The sequence below is a fragment of the Sebastes fasciatus genome, chromosome 14 (assembly GCF_043250625.1).
Source record: "Sebastes fasciatus isolate fSebFas1 chromosome 14, fSebFas1.pri, whole genome shotgun sequence".
Taxonomy (NCBI): Eukaryota; Metazoa; Chordata; class Actinopteri; order Perciformes; family Sebastidae; genus Sebastes; species Sebastes fasciatus.
The window spans coordinates 14,212,327-14,235,915 of NC_133808.1; the positions used below are offsets into that span (position 1 = coordinate 14,212,327).

The 23,589-nt window shown below is 38.4% G+C and overlaps 1 protein-coding gene and 1 long non-coding RNA gene across 2 annotated transcripts; one reads left to right on the top strand and one right to left on the bottom strand.

Moving 5' to 3' along the window:
• Window positions 1–1,522: 1,522 nt before the first annotated feature.
• Window positions 1,523–22,791, top strand: LOC141782566 (nectin-3-like). The gene is made up of 8 exons (XM_074659098.1): window positions 1,523–1,726; window positions 2,778–3,104; window positions 3,212–3,514; window positions 10,832–10,925; window positions 14,410–14,564; window positions 16,537–16,642; window positions 16,770–16,854; window positions 18,350–22,791. The coding sequence occupies exons 1-7, from the start codon at window positions 1,645–1,647 to the stop codon at window positions 16,837–16,839; spliced, it is 1,137 nt and encodes a 378-aa protein (XP_074515199.1). The 5' UTR covers window positions 1,523–1,644; the 3' UTR covers window positions 16,840–16,854; window positions 18,350–22,791.
• On the bottom strand, window positions 4,464–5,807 carry LOC141782568 (uncharacterized). The gene is made up of 3 exons (XR_012597138.1): window positions 5,654–5,807; window positions 5,068–5,549; window positions 4,464–4,706 (listed from the first exon to the last, which is right to left on the bottom strand). It is a non-coding gene; the product is annotated as an uncharacterized LOC141782568 (long non-coding RNA).
• Window positions 22,792–23,589: the final 798 nt, after the last annotated feature.

Genomic DNA, 23,589 nt, shown 5'->3' on the forward strand with positions numbered 1-23,589 from the left:
TGCCATTTCACATTCATTCAATAAGTCAGTCAATCTGTCAGTAATTAATAAATTAATACATACATACATATATAAACAAAATGTTAAAAAAAAATCAAAATGAATACATAAGTACAAAATGACAGAAATAACGTTAGTTTGCAATTTTCCTCACAAGATTAATGGCATATTTTCTTGGCAGACCCTAAACAAAAGGTTTAACTAGTTTCAATAAGTCAGTCAGTCTGTCAATAATAAATAAATGAATACATACATACATATATAAACAAAATGTTAAAAAAAAAAAAAATACAACAAAAATAGACATTTCGGTACAATAGAAAAATACAAACCAGAGACATGAAGACAGAAATAACGTTAGTTTGCAAATGTTCTCACAAGATTAATGGCATATTTTCTTGGCAGACCCTAACAAAAGGTTTAACTAAGTCAGTCAGTCTGTCAATAATAAATAAATGAATACATACATATATAAACAAAATGTTAAAAAAACAAAACAAATCAAAACGAATACATATGTACAAAATGGAATTAATGATGATTTAAAAGAAGAAAAAAACAACAACCAGAGCAATTGTGTAAACACTTAGTCTAATTTAATATTACAGAATACATTTTCCAAGACTAACCTGACTTCAAAATGACACCTGAGATTCAGAAACTCCATGTTTCTAGTGACTAATTTAACTTATTGGATTGATAAAAGGACACTGTCAAGTATCACACACTAATCTCGCTTCACAATGATAGCTGATATGATAAGGATAGCTGATAGAACACAATTGGATTAACATTTTTCTCTGAACTACATTTTGGAGGCGGCTGTTTTTCTTTTTAAATTATCATTCATTTCATTTAGTATTTCACATGTATTCGTTTTGTTTCATTTATTTTTGTTTATTTATTTATTTATTTATGACAGACTGTTACTGACAGACTGACTAACCTATTGAATTAATGTCAAATGGCCGATCACGTTCATCATTATTTTGAAGTCAGCTGTTACACATTCTCACCGTAATGTCTAGGAAACAACGTGGGGGCAGGATTATCACACACTAATCTCACTTCGCAATGATAGCTGATATGGTTAACTGATAGAAGACAATTGGAATAACTTTTTTCTCTGTACTACAGTTTGGAGGCGACTGTTTTTCTTTCTAAATTATCATTTATTTCATTTAGAATTTCACATGTATTCGTTTTGTTTCATTTATTTTTGTTTATTTATTTATGACAGACTGTTAATGGGAAATCTGATTACTTTTGATGAATTTAAAACATGAATGAAAGACCTAGAAGCAGAGGCAATCTGGGAGCTGTTTCTGAATATTTTCACTTTAACGTTGGCTTCAAACAATAATGTATGTTTTAATTCTGCTGTCTTGACCAGGTCTCTCTCTACCTGGTTAAATAAAGGTTAAATAAAATAAAATGACAGACTGACCTATTGAAGTCATGTGAAATGGCCGATCACGTTCATCATTATTTTGAAGTTTTGAAGTTACCGTAATGTCTAGATAGTGGGGGCAGGAGTGACTTTGTGTTTTTCCTAGTGGAGACTAGCTTGATGGCAGTGAAACAAGGAGCAAAGGATGTACCGACCGGACGGAGGAAACATTTTGTGTAACTTTGGACCCATGGATGTACTATAAGAGCACCCATGGGAGCACCACGATGCTTTTATTGGTTCCGACGTTGATCTTCTTGAGCGCAGTTACAGAAGGTAGGATACGTTACGTTATTTAGGCAAGGGGCTGAATGAATGCTCTCTCTGTGTTCCTATAATGACGTCTTCCATTTCATCCTAATGAAAGGCTCGAGTCTAGGTAGTAGGCTACACAAATACAACAAAAATAGACATTTCAATACAATAGAAAAATACAAACCAGAGACATGAAGACAGAAATAACATTAGTTTGCAAATTTTCCTCACAACATTATAATGGCATATTTTTTTTGTCAGACCCTAAACAAATTAAAGGTTTAACTAGTTTCAAAATCATTCAAAATATGTGTTACATCTGAGTTGTGGCAGAAGGAAAGAAACAGGTTGAACTTGTAACCTTTTTATTTGACAACAACTGAATTAACCAGGTGACAACAAACACAGTCAGAATGCAAAACAGTCATTTATTAAACAAATTAACTAACTGAAACATCAACATGAGATGTAAAGATAAGGATGTGTTTGTAATGGTGAGTGTTTAGTTTAGTAAACAAATGTGTTTTAATATTCTTCAAAGACAGGTGCTCAGACAAAGACACCTGGTCAGACAAAGACACCTGGTCAGACAAAGAACCTGCTCAACCTCTCCCATTTCATCTTCAATCTATAGCAGTATACAAATGATATAATATAAATACTGACTCTACATGTTAACTTGTCATATGAAGTGTTTGAAAAGCTTCTGTTGCTCTGTTTTCTTTTTTTTCTTCTTTTTCATACAGTACTTATCTTGGTCTGAACACGCCTAAACTAATTAAGGCTAAGCTTCCATAACATCATCATTTCGCAAGTTAAGCCTCAATTTCCACATCTACATAAATACCAAGCCGGCGTTTTGAAATGAATTCATTCTGGGGATTTTTTTTTTTTTTAAAAACTCTGTATTTCAGTGAGTAAAAGAAAGTGTGGACTGAGAGAAAAAGATATTGTGATTGTTCCTGCCAGCTAAGGCATGTCAGATGCTCATGCTTCCATCAATGTGTGTTTTTACTTGTGTTTGTTGCCTTCTGACTTGGGATCTGATTGCCTGATTTTCTGCACCTTACAGGTCTCCAGGTGATTGGAGGAAACACAACCGTGGTGCAAGGAGGGACCGCGATCCTACCATGCAAACTTATCGACACCACGGAGCCCCTCAGCCAGATCTCATGGCGGAAGAAACCTAACCCTGACAATTTCTATATCATCTTATCAACTGGGTCGAAATCTGTCAACGGAGAAGATCTTCGCTTTGAATTCATTGGGAATTTCAGTGACAACAATGGATCTATGCAGTTATCCGATGTCAAACTGACGGATGAAGGCACCTACGAGTGCATCTTCACTCGGTTTCCCAGCGGAAATGTCCAGACAGACGTACTTCTAAACTTGCTCGGTATAATGTATTGTATTAAAAATGAGTGAGAGTGTGTGTGTGAGAGAGAATTGTTTTTATCTTCATGCTTGCATGTTGACTTTTCTTGTGTGCTGTAACTCTCCTAGTGCCGCCAGTCACGAGCCTGAAGGATAACCTTCCTACTTTGGGTGATGAAGAGGTTTCCCTCGTTACCTGCGTGGCTGCTGGTTCCAAGCCTCGTGCAGAGGTGAAGTGGATCACTGGTACTCTGGCAGGAAAAGTGAGGGCAACTACCAACTCCACCCAGCATGCCAACGGCACGACTACCACAGTCAGCTCGCTGTTTGGAGTACCTACCAGAGAAATCAACCACCATGTGGTCCAGTGTGTCGTCACCAGTGCAGCCATGTCGAAAGAAGAAAGCCGTCCCTTCACCATACAGATCTACTGTGGGTATACAAATACTTCCCTGCATCACTTACTTGTGTAGTTGATCATTCTCATTCATTTTCAGTTATTTAATTTATTTCATTAAAGCTTCAGTACGCAGAATGTTTTTGGTATCATTGGGCAAAAATTCCATGGTAACCTTTCAGCACATTGTGATTCAAGTGTTCTGAGAGAAAACTAGACTTATTTTTCACCTCATATAGCCTTTACTAAGTGTATATTTAACATTATCATGTTTCTTGAAAGAAATACACTGACAGAGAGGCGTATACATACTGTCATTTTATGCGCACAGGCTCGCACGGACGCTCTCTGTCCACACTGAATACATTAAAACTGCACTTCTGTTACGTCATGTAAACAAACCACGTACATATCAGCCGTGTGCTCCATATCAGACTGGAGATGTAACCACTTAAAAGATGGGTTAGTTGTTATCTTCCTACATTTGTAGCCTACTTTTTAAACAGAAAACATATGTTTTATATTGTGATATTTACTGGAAATAACATACGATATAGTCAGTAAGTTGTTATCTAGCAATCTTCTCCTGCCAGCTGCGACCGAAATGGTTTTTGTAGTAAAATAAGGAAGTGCTGTAGGCTATAGATAACTCCTCCTTGCTCGTGCCAGGGTCAAAATGTGCACACAGACAGGTGCAGAGATAAAGTAAACAGGGAGTTAAACAACACATTAATCTAACAGTCTGACTGATTTCTTCATAACCACAATTTAAGTTAATAAAGACTAAATGTGGATGTTTCTCTCACCAGTTGTTGTCCCTGCTCAGCCTGCTGTATAACGTAACATTAGTCCATTGTTTTATTCCACGATACTGAACAAAATAATCTAAACAGGTAGAAGAAATCAGATGTAAGAGGAGCGAAGGATGCTTTTTACTCTCTTGGTCCTCTCTTGTGCTTTAATGCACCAGATTTGTAGGCCAATTTTCTCATTTTTTTCTATTGAGCTAACTTAAAGGTCACCTATTATGCAAAATGCACTTTTCCATGTCTTTTAAACATCAATATCTGTCCCCAGTGTGTCTACAGGTCACCATAGTGTCATAAAAGACCATCCTCTCTCTTTTTCTCCTGCTCCGTTTGTCCGGAAATGGGTGTAGAAAATCACTTTGCTTTTTTTCCTTCTCTTCTGACGTCATTAGAGAAATGCAAGCCATGTAAGGGTTTCCTGGAACCAGAGCAGAACCTTCAGTAGCTGACCCCGCCCCACAGCGCGTCACTGTCTCTCCTCCTTAACCGAACTTGAGCAAAGTAGCTCCTACTGTTAGTCTGCAAGAACCAGCAGAACAGGCTTCATGTACTCCCATCATCTAAATATAACATGTTCTTTCACAAAGGCTTTATGTAATTACACTGTTTAAACAGATGATATTTATATATTATATATATTTGATGTCATGCATGTAGAAGAGTACAGGTAGTAAATAGTGACTTGTAAGCAACACAACACATTTCTGTTTCACAGTCAAACTTTATTTGAGTTGACAGATGACAATATTAATTATTCACAGCATTTGTAATCATCTCACCTGTTAGTTAGTTATGTGACATGGTACAGGAGAAAGTCTTCAGCTCTGGTAAACTATGGTAAGCTAAGCTCCGGTGGTCTGTAGTCATGGTAACACAGAGACAGTTCCTACAGTAACTAATACACCATTACTCAGATCTTCCATACATTTATCTTTTAGCAGAAATAATGAACTGACTACTGTTTCACATCTTCTATTTTCCACCCCGATGGTCGCTGGGTTTACACACCGTGTCATAGCGGTAGCATGTAGCTCTGTATCTCCCATCTGCTCACAGCTGTCTGCTCTCAGCTGTCTGCACTCAGCTATCTGCTCACAGCTATCTGCTCTCAGCTGTCTGCTCTCAGCTGTCTGCTCTCAGCTATCTGCTCACAGCTATCTGCTCTCAGCTGTCTGCTCTCAGCTGTCTGCTCTCAGCTATCTGCTCTCAGCTATCTGCTCTCCTCTGGGATAATTCTGTCGGTCATTTCTCACAGATGGATCTGTAAAGACGGACGTAAAACAGAGTGTATGTTTACGGTTTACAGAGTTGATGCATGAGGTAAACACTGAGCTAACTAACAGAGATATAAATAGCATTATTTACCTGAGAGAAACCGTCAGGAAAACCTGGAATCTGGACCGCAGATGTTCATCATTTGTTGCCGATTTCTGATCAGATTCCTCCGGTAACATGCGCTGGGTGAAGTTTCTGGTTTATAAACTTTAAAGTAGTTTATTTTACTCTTCTGCTTCTCTCTCCCTGCACTCAGACTGTGAGCGCTGTGTTGTTGAAGACGTTTGATTGACAGAAAACGCTGACCAATCAGAGCAGAGTGGGAGGAGACAGGCTGTGAATCAGGGGTTTTCAGACAGAGGCTGTTTTAGGCTCTGAGGCAGGCAGACAGACTCAGGCTGCAGTATGAGAAGAAGAAAGGGTTTTTTGAACATTGCAGCATGTGAAAATGTTCTAGTGCAACATTAAAATACATTTATGACCCTGGAAATGAGCATAATATGAGACCTTTAAAAAATAAATAAAAAAAAAACTACAACACGCAAACGGAGCGGATCAAAAAGAGGCTTCTTACTGAAATATTGTAGTGAGGGCTCATATTTCCCAAAGTTTCCATAGTGTTTTATTTTAACCATTAGTGAGGTTGCTGTTATATTTTTTGACAGCTCGTAATAAAGTTTCACTAATGAACACTAAGCATATAACTGCGAGCGTCAATGCTTGTGCTAAAAGTGTCAGTAATCAGGTTAATATCTTCATTTACATCCAGGACAACTGACCCGGTTTTCTCGGCTCATTTTATCTAAACTAATCAGCCGTTCATGTTGCGGCGCTCTCAATGGGAGTGAAAGGAAAAAATAGGAACAGTGTGTCTGACAGAAGTTCAAATAACGTTGCGGCGCGCTGTGCACCGCCGTGTTGCTCGCGGCCATTTAGGACGCTCCAATAGAAAACAATGTAATCAAGCCCAAGTACATGTCGTAGTTGTTTCCTAAATGCAAAACTATCACTGTCTTGTGCTTTATTTTGCATTGCAGTGTTAAGTCCTTCCATTACCAAACTCTTCAAACTCCTCAAAAAATCTTCAAAATGAACAGGAATTACAATTCAAGTGTAAACCTTTTTAATGCAGCAACAAGTTGATCAAAACTTAAACAGGAATTAAAATTCCAGTTTATAATATATATAGTATATAAACAGAATTGAAGTGAATAAATCGGCCCCATTGTCACTGATACCCGATCCAGCTATTTGAGTCAGTATCGGCCCGGTATCGGTATCGGTATCGGTATCGGTATCGGTATCGGTATCGGTGCATCCCTAAACAAGGCTAACAGGAGACTCAGGGAGACTCATTCACTAATACTTCAATAATAAGAATAGAGTAGAATGATCTTTGTTGTCGCTATACTCAGGTACAATTAAATTTCACAAGGCTTCTCTCTCGGTGTAGTTAGAATAAAATAAAACAAATCAATAAAAGCAGTAAAAGCATAAAATAAAAGGCACTAGTTTACAGAAGTAGAGCGCTTTCTGTCTGTTAAAATAATGCTTGTTTGTACAACACATTTGTTTCTTTTGTTGTGTACTCTTAAGGCTTCTTAACAGCTGTACAGTAGTTACGGATTGCCTTGTGACATCCCTGCTATCATAACCTCTTCCCTTGTCTCGTGGTTTTGTGACTCAATACTGTGGCTTTGTGTTTCTAAAAAAGACAAGAAAGACAAGGGTCAGGACAAAGATTAGGACAACAACTAGAATAAAGATAAAGGGCATGGTGATGCCAGGAAGTGACCGAGCAAAATGCTTTCTCATGTTATTGAGTATTAGAAGCTAGCTAGTTCTCTTTAACATGAGAACGCATTTTGCTCGGCCACTTACTGGCAGCTTGAGAGCTGCTACTGCAACAACACTGCTAATTTCGCAGAGCAATACAGTAGCAGACATTCCACAGGGGTTTGGTATTTTTGCTAGCGTCTGGAGCAAAGTTAAGGTCATTGAGTTCAGATGGGTTCCTCCAGCCTCAAGCCAGAAAAACTGATTACTGCAGGTTTTTCACAGAGTCTTGGATGTGGATCAGTTTCATAATATGCATTCATGCTTGCACAGCTGCTTGCTATCTACAACACATCTGTGAAATGTGAAAGAAAAGTGTGGCATATCACTTCTCATTTGAAAAGCTTCCTATTAGGCATTGTAGTTATCAGTTCTGCCAGAGAGTATTTTTATAATGGAATGCCTAAAATGAAACCTCTAACTATCTAACCTACTGTAACTATAAAGCGAAGAATCTCTGTCTTTCCATATGTCTTAAGCATATATCAAGATCCGCTCATCCGATCTACTTCGCACTTGGCGGGTGTATTGCTGGGGACCCAAGGACGTGCAGTGTGGAAGTTGATGCAATTGGGACATGCGACCTGTCAATATTAACAAACTTTGAATAAACAAGCGAACAGCGCTCTCTGCAGAAACGGGGCTTCAGGACTCTGCAGACTGCCGCGGCTCTTTGGCCCTGTTCTTGGGTAATTCGATCACAAGTACGCTTATTCACACCTGGCATTAGAACGCGTCTCTACATGTGTCAAAAGTGACCACTTGTGATCGGATCTCACTTCCCCCGCTCTATATGCAACGGAGTAAACACATGGCTAATACAGTAAACATTGTGACGTAATATTACATGAATGTCAGTAGTAATATCCTACATATTCGTGAATTCGGGTACATTTTATTAACATCAAAATTTAAGGTTACTGTACCGGCGGTCCACACGGACCTCCGTGTCACCGATACCACCGCCTTTGCCAGGCAACAGCGGGGTACAGAGCTTCAGAGATGTCAGCTCCATGCAAAGCACCGGAACTAAAACACTGAGTCAAGCAATCTCCCCGCTCCAGACAGGCAGGCGCTCCGAACCAGCACCGCCCTAGTACTGTATAATGGCTGATAATGTGTTCAACTATCAATTTAATCAGCTGCAGTTTTTTGAGCGGTTAGATTTCCCACGTGGTCCAGGCTGCAAGGAACTGTACGTAACAGAGCTAACTGGAGTTAAACCCCCAAACCACTGAATGGTGTTGCATCATTTTCTTCTGTACCACACCCAGATTCTTTTGACAAACACAACCATGAAAATCCTCTGTCATCCACCCAAGTGGGAAAACGCCTTAAGATAATAGCAAGAATTGAAGCACGGAAGTTCATCTTCGAGAATAGTTCAGTGGAAGTAAAAAGTTCAGCAGCAGGGGTGGGGCTTCACGGCTCTGCAGGCTGAATTGAGCAGGTAGTCCACAGTGGGCAGACCGTAATTCACTTTTGCTGCTGGAAGTTGGATATACTAGTGTTACTTCGTCACTTCCCTGGAGTCAACGAACAATGAGGGATTTCAGCACTTCCTTGGGCCAAGTAATCAGCCGGCTCCAAACAGGCACACGCTCCCGAGTGGCCACGCCACTAATTGGCACTGCACTAGTTGTAATAATTCAAGGTTATTTTAGTTCAAGGTGTCACACTTTGCTCTGAAAACTTAATAAGTGAACCTTTGAGTTTAGATTATTTTGTTACATGAGGAAAAAATAATACAATAATTAAGAAAATTAAGAAAGCCGGTTACACAACAAGGATAAATACAAAAAAAAAGAATAACATGTTTTTCAAAAACTACTCGGTGTAATTTGGTTGCCAAAGCAGAAAAAAGAAAACGTAAACAACGCAGTAACCGAGATGACCACTCAATGCCAGTAACACAACAAATATGCCCACACAGCCTAAGTAGGAAGAAACAACAGTTTTGCAGCTGACGAAAGCAGTTGTCTTGTTTAGCACAGATGGAGCCTTAGTTATCAGGTGATACACAGTAGCTTCTCTTGTTGCTGATGGAATTCCCCTCCAGCTCTCAATACAAACAAAACACCTCTCAATTGTTCCACCCAACATTTCCATGTCATAAAGCCGAGCTAGAGACAACACTGTCTGCAGAATCCCGGATACAGTTTCAGCTGTCTATTGTCAGCTGTTGAAGCAGCTGTGATGTATCACATTGACCTTGATTTACTCTTTCACTATAATGTTTAGTCACAAACCGACAGATTTGTCATTCCTGTAGCAGCAGTTAAAGCCGAAGTAGGTGATATTGGAGCGAATATGATTTAAAAAATATTATTTTTATGAAACTGTCGCTATATCTTGACAGTATTATATAAAACAGGTAACCTGTAAAAAAATGATGTGCCTCTGTGTCCTCCGGTGCTCCTAACGGCATCTGCAGGATTTCACAGACCGGAGGAAAACAAGCAGTCAGAGCTGATCTGAGGTCTGCCGTCCATCTGCCTTTTATGAGAGCCGGCTGTCAATCACTCGCAAACACCTACCAAACGGTCAAACTAGGCAGCCCTGATCAAATATGAATTAATAATATGTTACCTTAATGCCTATTTCTCGCCTCAAATGTTTTCAGAATCATCTTGTATTGCAAGGTTTAGCTGTAAAATGAGAAAGTTTGCGAGGCAACAGCCATGTTGAAATCTCTTGAAGGAACACAGCCAATAGGATCGCTCTCTCTCTGAAATGACCTGTGATTGGTCAAAGTCTTCCGTCACGGCTAGATTTTTTAAAGCCTGAAAGCAGAGCCATGAGGAGGTGCAGAAGTCTAGTTATCTCTCAGAACACTTGAATTACAATATGCTGAAAGGTTATTATGAAATTTTTGCCCAATGATGCCAAAAACATACTGCCTACTGCAGCTTTAAGAAACCAGTGAGTTTCAGGGGCGTGGCCTGGGGGTCACACGGGAAACTTTTGAATGTGCATTGTTTTCTCTTGTATATAGCCTACTTTTGGAGGTATAATTTATTTTTGTTGGCCTAAAGAAAAAAGTATGGAAGCTTTATATTACATTTCTATGGTGCCACTCTGTTGTGTTGTGATTGGTATTTATCTTTTGAATTAAAAATCCTGTAATGTTTGTAATTAAAGTAGATATGAGTAGCGGAGACAAAAATGGTACATGAAGGCTACTCCGACGTGTCTGTGTGCATGTGCACGTACTTCATGCTACCCCTTGGTGAGTTTATTGTTATTTAACAAGATCGCAAGTAACAAAAAATACCTTTTTTCAAGCTCTCTAATCCAAAAGTAATAAAAAGTCTGTATCGGTACAGATGGGATCCAAACGTGGCGTGATAAATATTATTCTGATATACTGTTATTAGTATTTTCTCAGTTACAGAAATAACACCGCTCATTCTCTCTCCCTGTTTCTTGCAGTCCCACCCGTTGAACTGAACATCACTAAAAGATCCGAGCTCTCATTTGAATGTGTGACGGAGGCCAACCCAAAAGCAAATATCAACTGGAGCAGGTAAAGTAGTTTGAATGAACCGGTTTCAATGGAAACATTCTTAACCAAACAATGTTTCTCTTTTGTACAACAGAGAAAGAGTGGTTCTATTAGACAAATGAATTTGAAATGTGTGTTCTCAAATTACATTTTGGATTATAGGTGCAGTTGCAATGAACAGCCATTTGTAAGTGCTCCGATGTTACTCTGATGAAAAGCTTTTGTAATTTTGGCTCATTAATTATGTGAAATTCTACAGATGTATAACACAACAGAACAGTTATAATGGCATTGAAAGTGAATTTAAAAAAGTTAACTTCAGACCACAATATTTATTTAAAGATGCAGTGTGTGGGATATGGCGGTATCTAGTGGTGAGGTTACAGATTACAACTTCTCCCGTGTGCCAAGTGTGTAGGAGAGCTACGCTGGCCAACGCAAAAACGCGAATGGCGTTCTCTGGAGTCAGTTGTTGTAAGAGTAGCAAAGGTCATTTGGAGCAGAACCAGTGCATAGAGTTCGTGTGTGTACGTGGGAAGTGAGTGGTGAATCAAGAGAGAGAGAGCGACAGCAGCGAGTAACATTATTGATTCCGGCCCAAGCAGCAAAAGTTAACAGGGTTTGGTTTGTCCGTTCTGGGCTACTGAAGAAACATGGCGGACTCCGTGAAGAGGACCCGCTCCCTATGAAGATATGTAGGGCTCATTGTAAAGTAACAAAAGCACAACAATTCTTATTAGCAGGTGATTAGACACTCGAGAAATATATTATATAATATTATATTCCATTTATGCCAATAGATCCCCCTAAATATTACACATTGTTCCTTCATAGCTCTGTGTGATAACTTGGCACATTAGCAGCACCCTGACCAGGAGGTCAGACATAAGAAGTAAAGAATTTAAAGTTTGCTTGCAGGTGTTTGCAGAAAATCGGTGTGATTGGAACACAACTTGAATGAATGTCTGGATCAACATTTACAGCTTGTTTTTGCAAATCAATCAAATCAATCAAATCATCAAATCATCAAATCATCAAATCATGGCTGAAATGCCCTGAACAATAAGAAAAATAGATTTCTTCTTTGTCCTTATTTGGTCACCAAACAAAACACAACTGTAAAACACATGGCCATATTTGAGAATATATGATATATTCACATTTATTGACACAAAGAACTATCACAGAGAACTAGAGGAAACACACTTACTTAAAATGTAATTTCTTTAAATTTAAGATTTCAATTTGTTGCTTTTCAGCACAAACCTTATCCAGAATAATTATTAATAATAACACTAGAATGGCACTCAGAGGCGCAGACCTCGGCCAAGGTGCCTGACTTTAAAAACAGATCACAGCTCACAGCTTGCAGTACTGTGAGGTGGTCGGCTTATTATTAACACGGTGTGTTTCCGTGTAAAGTATCGGCGGATGCCTCTCTCATTCAGCAGCCTTGTTATGTCAGTATAACGTTACACTAAGTTGTCTCTCATCCTGTCATCTACCGCTTTTTTCTTGCACACACATCCACACATGTATCTCTCTGCTCGAAGAAGAAAGAAGGCGGGGTCACGCCGCATCAAGGCGTCATCAGTTACACTGTGCATGAGTTATACCCTGTGGTTTTAATGCTCATGCTGATAGGAATCCTTAAAAAAATCCTGAATCCGGATCGCCACCCCCCTCAAAAAAGGGAAGCTCACAGTCCAGTCAGACAGGCACCATCTGTTCTAACAATAAAAGTCATTAGTCCTGCCTTTTTATGAGCTATTATTGACTTACAGTGGGGATATTGCTAACTGTGTACATACAGTAAAACCAAAACAGGAAGCACAAACTGCAACCCTCTTTCTATATTTGAACATTTAGACACATCTGAGAAGCCTGTAAGCTTTCTGATTAAATTTATTTTATACACACTTGTTTGTATCTAAAACTACAGCTAAACAGCAGAGCGAAGACTAAAGACTACACATGAATAGACACACTGAACTAATAATAATAATTAATAATTCCTGCCTCTCCCAGTGGTCATCCCCTGAGAAACAAAGGCAGATCAATGGTCCATTAGCTGCAAGAAAAGAGTCATTTGGCCAATGCGGCTGCATTAGAGTTCTAGAAGGAATGGCCACTCATATCATTATCGTTGAAGATCATTATCTGGAGATTTTGCATAATTACTTCTTTTTTAGAGTGATTTTCATAACATTTGTGTATTTCAAAATGAAAGTTAGGACATATTTAAACTATATGATTTTTAAAAAATCAGATAAGACCAATTAAAACAGATCAGACTAATATAAACCTATTGACAGCCAGTGCATTCTGATCTTTTACTGAAGTAAAATAATCAATACCACAATGTTTAAATGCTTACAAATTCCTGCATTTTATTAAGTTATTATCTCTGATGCATCAATATGTAATTAGGATTTTATCAGTTTAATAAAAAAAAGCAAAATATTTTGTAATACTTTCTGTATTTTACGTAAAATCCTAATTTGTAAATTAATCTCCAGCTGTCAAATAAATATAGTGGAGTAAAAAATACAGTTGACTTTTTGTGAAGTATAAGTGTAAAGTAGCATAAAATGTAAATGCTCAAGTAAAGTACAAGTACCTGAAATGAAGCTGAACATCATGTCCTGGTAAAAAGAGCTCTGGTGCAGGGGAAGATTGTGGAGTTAATACAGGATTCTTGTGTCAGCAAAGGATGAGTTTTATTCTGGTCACATCTAGAAGGTAGCCCTCAAATTGCAAAACTCGCAAGAGGGTTAAGGTTAGGCATTGACCTATTGTAATTCAAGTGTTCTGAGAGAAAACTAGACTTCTGCACCTCCTCATGGCTCTGTTTTCAAGCTTTAGAAAATCTAGCCCCTGGCTGTGGCTGCTAACTCTCCTGGACGGGTGAACTGGGGACTCAGTTGCCCGTTTTGCATGATAAATGATGGATTTAACCTGTTTGTGCATCGGCTGGTCGTTGCAGCTGGGCAGCTTGTTAGGCACTACAACCACAGCACCTCTGCATGCAACGCACTAATCTTGTCGGTTTACGATTAATGGTCGGTTAATTAGTGCCGGCTATCGGTCAGTAAAACAATTCAGAATTAGCATCCCTAGACACAACCTTTTATTCTCCTCCACCAATCCAGAAAACTGCTGATCATCTGATATGATGAAGATCATGTGATATCAGCAGCTTTGGTGGTGGGGTCCTTTGTTCAACTATTGGTTCCTCAGCTCGGCCAACATGGACAAGAAGTCCCTAAAGTGCTAAAAAAATTGACGAGGCAAACTCCATCTGCCGATGAAGCTTTAGAGGTGCTGGTAGGCAGAAGGGAACCAACACAACAAGGTCTGAGACAGAACAGCAGCAAACGTATCCCTCAAGAGAACAAATTAAGAACTAATAATTGAAATTCATTTAACTTTTGGCATAACTCAACATTTTTCTGACATATGGTTGTAAGTCTTTATTTAACTGAGCCTTGTTTGTCTGTTTCAGAGACGGCCAGTCGTTGCCTCAGCCTGGTGTCAGCGCAGACGGTGCAACGCTACAGTTTGTGAGCATGACCTCTGACCTGAATGGTCTCTACCAGTGTGAAGCATCTAACCTATATGGAAAACAACGCAGTTCCATCTATGTGTACGTGACTTCAGGTGAGGTCAGGTTTTATTTGGCTGTGGGGTTTTGTCAAATGCGTTTTTTTAGCATTTGTTCCTGTTCTGTGTTTTTCTATTTGAGTCTGTTGTGGATGTTGTTAGATACTGTTGTCATTTGTTTGTCATTGGGTAGAAATGGAGCCAATTTGATTTTAAAAAAGTTATTTTTATAAAACGGTAGTGCATGAGACAGGGAATCTGAAAAAACTCATGTGCCTCTGTGCCTAATGGCATCTGCAAGATTTCACAGACCAGAGGAAACAACCAATCAGAGCCAAGCTGGAGTCTTGCCGTCTTATGAGCAGCTGTCAATCACCCGTGAACTCTGATCAAACGGTCAAACTAGACAGCACTGATCAAATATGAATCAATATTCTGTTACTGTAATGCCTATCTCTCCTCAAATGTTTTCAGAAACATCTTGTAGTGTACTGTTGAACTGTAAAATGAGAATGTTTATGACCCGGTAGCCAAATACTAAGCACCGCCCACCAGCCGGAGCACAGCCAATAGGAACGCTCTCTCTCTGAAATGACCTGTGATTGGTCAAAGTCTCCCGTCACGGGCTAGATTTTCTAAAGCTTGAAAACAGAGCCAAGAGGAGGTGCAGAAGTCTAGTTTTCTCTCAGAGCACTTGAATTACAATATGCTGAAAGGTTATTATGGAAATTTTGCCCAATGATGCCAAAAACGTTAATAAATACAACTACTCAACACTAAAAGCATGTCCTATCATGTGAAATGTTCTGTAACCCTGTCAGGGTCATTTCATGTGTTGGTTTCTTTTGTAACTCAGGTCCTGCAAGGACAAGAAAGCTTGTCAAAAAACATTTGGCAAGGGCTTCGTTGCATTGTGTTTGAATGAAGCTGAAGAAATACCAAGCACCGCCTACCAGCCGGAGCAAACTTTCTCATTTTACAGTTAAACGGTACACTACAAGATGTTTCTGAAAACATTTTAGGTGAGAAATAGGCATTACAGTAACAGAATATGGATTAATATTCAATCAGCGCTGCCTAGTTTGACCGTTTGATCGGAGTTTGCAAGTGATTGACAGCTGCTCAGAGACGGCAGGCTCCAGCTCGGCTCTGATTGGTTGTCTTCCTCCAGTCTGTGAAATCTTGCCGATGCCATTAGGAGCACCGGAGGACACAGAGACACATGATTTTTTTTCAGATTACCTGTCTCATGCACTACTGTCAGGATATACTGACCGTTTTATAAAAATAACTTTTAACTTTAATCATATTTGCTCCATTTCTACCCACTGCTGCTTTAATACAGCAGCAAACAACTAGTTGTTATAAGATATAGTGGTGTATTATTGTCGTTATTTGCACTGTTAGCACAGTTAGCTGTGAGTCGCCGGCTGAAGCAATAGAAGAGCTCTGAATTCCATATAGAGCTCCTTTAAGAAAGAAAGCACAAACACAGGGAACCTGCTATGATGTTGAGAGATTCTTTTCACAGCAGACATTTTGCCTTGTCGTAGCAGGAAAAGCTCAGCTGCACAGGTGTTACTGAAAATGTTTAAACTCACTGCATTCCATTTAGGTGAGCTATCAGGGCCCTGGTACTGTGCATGCTGGAGTCTGTCTCCGCTATCAAAAACTCATTCATTATGACCAAGTTTCACACTGAAACTCAAGGATGGACATGTGATCAGTCATCGATCAGTAAATCACCGGTCACAGAGCCTGACAAACTGTTGCTTTGCTCATTAAAGCATTCAGAAACACACAGAAACAGTTTTTTTCTTTTCCAGTTTCCACCACTTTATAAAAACCCAGAGCTCCTAGTCTGACCTGATCTGATTAAACTGCCAAAGGAGCTGAGACACCACTCAGTCAAAAACTGAATAAAGTAAACTTGAAGGTGGGATTAGATTTAGCGAGATGATAAACTGGCAGTGTATATCAGTATTTCCTGTAACTGTATTCTTCTTTCTTGTGTCCTGTCTTCCTACAGGAGCCTGCAGTGTTTGTTGGACCTTATTTAGTATTTTGCTTATCCTGATGATTGCCTTTGTCGTCGCTGCAGTGTTCTACTTTTATAAACCCGGGATATTTCCATGGTAAAGAGTACAGTAGTACTACACACACTTAAGTATAATATACAGTACTACTGCTAAGTATATGAACCTTTACTGTTTATACTATGGAAATCTTTTGTTGTTCGTTAATTGGTGGTTGATTATCCAGGATAAACTACCCACGTGGAGAGAGGTACGGTCCACCTGTAGAAGCTCGAGGAGTAGGAGAAGACCTATAGGAAGGACATGCAGAGGTAGAGGAAATGCATAACATTTAATTTGTTGGAGTGCATGCTGGCTCTTTTTAGTCACCCTCAAAGTTAGATCTGTGTTCCTCAAAAAGTACTTTTTCTAAACCGTTTGGCTGAAAAGTGATTTTTTCTTATCATACTATATCTAGTCTTTGGGCACATGGGACTACTGTTTTTGCAATAGACTCCATTATATTTTAGGAAAAAACGGTAGTCCCATGTGCCCAAATACTAGATATAGTATGTTAAGAAAATGTCTGTAAACTACAAGGAGCACAATTAAGTATTTAGTATATATGAACTCATAACAAGTTGAATATCAAAGGTATGAACACATATGCACATTTAATAAACACAATGTTAGAGTTTTTCCTAATTTTTCAAAATCCTGACTTTGCCTTTTAAAGGGACTATATGTAAGAATCAGAAATGGCTTGTTAACAGTGAGGCCTGTGGCTGTAAAGTCAACCACAGTCAGCATCCTGTTGCTCGTGCTCACTCTACGTAGACGTGAGCGAGTATCGGTCAAAACAGTGAGGCGACACACACAAGACTGAACGTGATTGACAGGCATCATGTTGATTAATGTTAGCAACATTAGTTAAAACCATAATATCATTATATATTTCACATGCTTAGAAGTAATGTTAGCTTACGTGTCCAATAGGAATTTTGCGAGCTCGGGGTCCGTTATATCCAAAATCAAACGAAGTTCCCTACAGGAATCGAAGGCCCGGTCGATGTTGATCCTAGTTTTTCCCCGACGTCCATCACATTCCTGTTTTGCAAGACGGGCTTCACTAGATATAAGTTTGATTTTTTTTTTTTGCTTCCGTGCAATTTGTGTTGGAGTCTGAGTTGTGGTGGGGGTTGGTCGTTTATTGGCATTAGCGGACTCCATTTCTATCCGAACGATATCTATGGTTGCACACCGAAGGCACTCGCGAGCGCGCATGACGTCACATCTTTTGAATTTTCCCGAAAAGAAAATGGCCCTCATTCTTCAAACTAAAAGCAGTCTACAAGCTGATAGAGGAAATCCAGAAAGTCGTGGAAGGTGTCATTGTTAAGGTTAGGTTACAACCTGTTCACACATTGGCAATGAAAAGTCATTAAAATGTTTATATGTGTAAAAAACTTACCTACAGTCCATTTAATAAAAGTATGATTTTTCATGCAAATTTCAAAGTTGTACTGTTAGATACTTTCCATGTACATACCGAAAGACTTTTGACCAATCGGAACAAATTGTGGCATTTTTACTGATCATACTAAATATAGTCTTTGGGCACAAATGGGTTAACTTGATATGAAGTACAACAACTATCTCTATCTTCTTTGTTAAAGTGTGTGTTTACAGTTATTACAGCTGTGTTTTTTTTTTTTTAGTTAAGTGTCGTTCATAAACGTCTTTCAGCAGATACCTTGAAACTCTTTGCAGACTCATTTGGAATTAATTGCTTGATTTTAATCAAATGTTTTTAATTGTTTGCCTTAGGACACTCTTTGACATGCATGGAAGCAACAAACTGGAAGACATTTGACTGCAGCTGGTTTACAGTCATCGCTGTGTCAACGTGTGTCAATCCTGATGCAGCTGGTTAGTGAACAGAATGCAGCTCTATAGGATAGTGTCTGCTGCGAATAGAATTACCAGTAATACTATCAAATGCTATACAACAGAGTCAACCAAATGGGGAATGAAGATTGCAAACTTCATGTAGCGTTAAGCACAAACCGAAGAATCAGTTATCTTTGTGCTGGAAAGGGAAGTTCGATAAACTGACTTCTCAGTGTTATCTAGGATGTGGCATTAACCCGGTTGTGTCGGCTTTATCATTAACAGCTCTAACTGACAAAATATTTCAGTCCTGTCCATGTGTTTCCACCAACAGCATTAACTGCTGATAACAGCAGAGGATTATGAAGCGTGTTTGCATGCACACAAGCAACTAGGTTACTGGCCAAGAAATGATTCATGAGAAACCTAAATAGAAAACCTGAGAATATGGATTGAATACCTGAGAACATTGTGGTGGCAGAGGCTCAACACACTGCAACTAAAGAGAACACGCGCAAATAGACAAAACGCAGGCAAATTAAGTGTTTGCTTGTGTTTTCTTTAATTGCAGTGCTTCTAAATTGGGGATTTTTTAAAATTGTCTTAAATTATGTTTTACTTCTGCATCATTTGTGTTGAGTATCTCATCTTAAGAGATGTTTGCAGTGCATTCAACTCTCTGGGCCACCATAGAATAAAACTGTATATCTAAATCTATAATGAACGGACAAACAACACACACTTTATGTATGTTGTTTATCTGTTTCATGAATAGTCTGTAAATTAGTTAATTCTGATTCTCCCTATTATTAAATTAATTCAGTGATATAGAAACCTGGATGAAAAGTACAGAAATGATCCACCACACGCTTAACGATTTACGAATATGGTGTCCGTCTAATTTCATGTTTCCATATTATGTTTCTTTTTCCATATTTTCAGATTTTAGTCTATATTTCTAAAGTGTCATTCCATTTTCTCAGTTTTCCATTACATTTTCTCATTAATTATTTCCTGAACGGCATAACATACATATTTATATAATGCTGCAGTTATACTTGTCCACTTCAACGCATTGGACTTTGATGATATTTATTGTGTCACAGTATAAATATTCTCGCTACAGCGTTTACAATCACACTATAAAGTCTTCACCTGCTGATGTGTCTGACAGCCAACTGGCAGACACATCTTTCTTATTATTATAAGACGAGCTTTGAAGTTAAAATTACATTGAACATACCAAAAAAGCATTAGTTGGAATATTCTTCAAGTACTATATCTACTAAGACATATATAGTATGGCCTATTTTGAAATTCCTTTTACAGCAGTGTACGGTATGTGCGTAATCACTTACCACACGTGGTACTTTGCTTTAATCAGCCTAGCAGGCTTTTATCTTTCCATCATCAGTGTTACCTCCTGTCACCTGCTGTATTTTGAGTTATGGGTAAACACACCAGGACAGACTGAACTGAGAGTCAGCAAATAAGGATTTTATGACGTGTTTTATTATTATTATTATTATTATTATTATATCAGATGTTCAGTGAAGGTCAAAATGAAGTTCCACGTTACAAACGCTGCAGAAGAAGATTACTCCTATAAAAGGGAAAAAGTTGCGCTGCATCGCTATCTCCAAAATGCACTGCACACTTCCTGTTACTCTCTTTTGTTTCTGTATGTCAACAACTTTGCTAGCTGATCTGAGGAAGAAACAAACATCCGGGTAACTCAGTACTGCAAAACCTGTGTGTGTGTTAGAGCTAAGCAATTTAGCTAAGCGTCTACAGCCATGCTAGCAGCTCTGTGTGCATGCAATTAATGTACTAATGTCAGTATGCTAACGTGATCACAATCACAGTGTTCATATGCTGTTGTTTAGGACGTAATGTTTGCCATATTCACCATCTTACTTTAGCTGGTTAACATGCTAATATTTGATAATTACCATTAAACACAAAGTATAAAATGTTCGACTGGCTGACATTGAAATCCTTAAAGCTAATGTGCTAGCATGGCTAAAAATTAGAGGTTACTTAGGCTGAACAAGTTATTACGTTTTCAATCAATCTAATTCACTCTGAACCAAAAATCTCACCCTGCTAATAGCACTAGAGGAAATGTTAAGGGGGACGACTAAAATTAGAAGGATACATCCTCTGGGGACCTTGAATGCCGGTACCAAATGTTATTGCAATCATCTAATAGCTGAAGAGACATTTCACACATCTCACAACTATGTGACTTGGTGACATCACCACGTTACAGATTAAAAGCCAGGACTTCAATCAAGCTGTTTCAGGCAGTTCAGGAACAGTAACTCCCTTTGCTGTGGACCTTGCAGACCTTTTACATGCACACAAAAAAACTATACACACTAAAGGAAAGGGAAAAATCATAAAGGTCCCCTTTAATCAATGACAACATGGCAAGACAGTAAACAACCGCCTCAAAGCAACATACTAACCTCACTCTCTCAGGAGTCACATCAGAACCGCTTCACTCCTCTATTTCACTTGTTACTAGGGGTGTAAGAAAATATCAAAAAACTGGAATAACAACAATATTGTGTTTTGTGATACTGTATTGATTCTCAATTTTGTATCAATTTTTATTTAATAGTTAACATACAAACACTAACTCAGTCAATCGGTGTATGTGCCCGCTAAAAGTAGTGCTATGATGCTGGATGTTACAGAGACTGACATAAATGCAAATGCAGATCCCTTCCTGTTCTGATTGCATAAAAAATATTTATTTTAATTATATGACAATATATTGAATCGTAATCCGGTATATCATATCCCCGTATCATCATATGTATCGTATCGCTGGATTCTTGCCAATATACAGATATATTGTAATATCCTTTTCCCCAATTCCCCTAATAAAACTCACCAAACTGTCGTACCGTATGTGCTACTTGTGTAAAACCCTTTAATCACGCAGCATAGATAAGAAGGATAAACTTCACAAATAGAGATGAAGTGAAAGGTCAAGGTGAGAAAGCTTTGCGGGGACAAAACGATAAATCAAATGTGCCTTATCCCCCCTCTTTCTTTCACACGCCTTTACTCTCTTACTTTTACACACACACACACAACTACCATACCACAACCACACATTAAGTGGCATCACATAGCCAATTTTCCATCTTGTCCATATTAATATATAAGATGTGTATTTCGATGAATAAACCCCAAAATGCAATGTGTGCTTATTTCTACTGACATTGTAAATTTGTGTGTGCAACAGTTAGGTAAACCGCTGGCTGCTTTTCACCTAATCAAAGCAAGGCAAAGCCAGTTTATTTATATAGCACATTTCATTACTAAAAGTAAATCATAACGCTTTCTATAGTACAAAAAAAATGTAAAAAATACATCTGAAGACATGTCAAAGAATTGAAACTATAAGGAATCCTTTATATGAAGGTGCATAATGAGCAACTAAATGCGCATAAAAAAAACATTTCATTGGGTTCAACTTTGTCAATGAAATAATGTTTACATGTTTGCAAATGTTGTGGTGTACTACTGCATAAATGTGGGAAAAGTTGTATAAAGCTTTTTGTGGCTCCTGAGAGCGCTGAGTGAAGTCTGATAAATTGCCTAAAGTGATGTTACTTGAGTTGGCGTCAGTTGGGGCTGGAAAACTTGATGTTTGAAAATGGAAAAAAAAAAAAAAATCTGGGGGTTGAGTTGGAAAGAAGTGAGCTCCTCATCTCTGCTTGAGTCTACATTGGCCGCTGCTAGTATAACACACTCAAAGCTCCAACTGAACTGTCGCTAGTTAAGTTGCATTGTGGGTAACGTAGGCACCAGGTTTTGATGAATCATAGTGTATGGAATAAAAAGGCGATATCTCAGATTTCGTCTGATCCTTGATGGTGAGTCAGTTATGGGAGTGTAAGACTAAATCAGTGGAGCACTCTTTCAATCTCGCATTAAAACGTAGTCCCTATATCATACCGTTTTTACTTTATAATAAATCATATCCAATATGTGTGTGTAGTTAAATAAATGTGGCCTAGTGAGACAGTTTGCATGTCTCAGGTTTTTTCTTTCAGAAAGGCAGCTTATTTTTTTTATCTTAAAGATTTAAATCACTCTGTGTGTTCCGCACTACACTTTACCGTTTGAGCTACTGTTTCTGTTGAACATTTCTTTCTTTAATATTTTAATATTATCTTTATTATGCTGTTAGTTGCTAGTAGTAGTTGAAGCAGTAGTTCTCATACTGATGTATAAATTCTTGGTGTTTTGCAGAAACTTTTTCATTGTTTGCTTTTTATTTATCTCGTTTGTTGGTAGCAGCAGTGTTCAGCTTGTCATTTACTTTTGTCTGCATTGTGATTAAAGTTAAATAAACATTACGGATGCCTCAAGTATTTCTATATTTACAGTTCGTACACATGCACACAATGTTGGTTAGTTGAACAGTGCCAGAATAGTACACACACAGCATTCAGGATCGACTGAACAAATATGCAGCCACAGTTAAGGTAAAGTAGTAGAACAGACTGTAGTCTGTTCATGACCCAGTTAGGACCGTGATGGATGGAAATAGCAGCTGTCACAAGGCCAGTCCCACGGAAACAAAAATGCCCTGTGTTGTGAAACAGGAAATTATTTCTATACTTAGCTGTAACTCTGGGTGAGTCTTGTGTATTTGGACTTAAAACTTAAAAGTTAAACATTAAAAATAACATTTATAAGTAGTTCAGCTTTAAGTATTTTTAAGGTCTTGTGAATAGAAAAGGGATGTGACACAAACAGTGATCAAAATACACTCATTACACACTCTATTAAAGGGTTTAAAGTATGTCTTAAATACAATACACACATGTTCATACGTACATTGAAAGAGTTACCAAAGAGTATAGAGGCAAAGAGACAAAACTTTGATGCTTTTTTGTGACAACCGCCACTAGATTGCGCTGCCGCCATTTTGGACTGAAAACGTCAATGAGTCCGTGGCCATAGATGTATAAAGAGACATCTGTAAATTTGGGGATTATTTTTTTTATGTAAATCAACCTCCTAGTACAAACACTAAAAGCTTCAGTAGGCAACAACAGGCCATTTCGATAGAGACATTAAATATATGACCATAGAATAGAAATTATTTTGTTTTACTTTTGTACAGCACTTTTTAGGAGGACATTTTACTG

What these genes read in the sequence shown, in the direction of transcription:
- LOC141782566 (XM_074659098.1), top strand. Translation starts at nt 1,645, where the DNA reads ATGTACTATAAGAGCACCCATGGGAGCACCACGATGCTTTTATTGGTT. An exon ending in CTTCACCATACAGATCTACT is followed by an intron (nt 3,515 to 10,831) that starts GTGGGTATACAA and finishes TGTTTCTTGCAG; the next exon opens with TCCCACCCGTTGAACTGAAC. An exon ending in GCAAATATCAACTGGAGCAG is followed by an intron (nt 10,926 to 14,409) that starts GTAAAGTAGTTT and finishes TGTCTGTTTCAG; the next exon opens with AGACGGCCAGTCGTTGCCTC.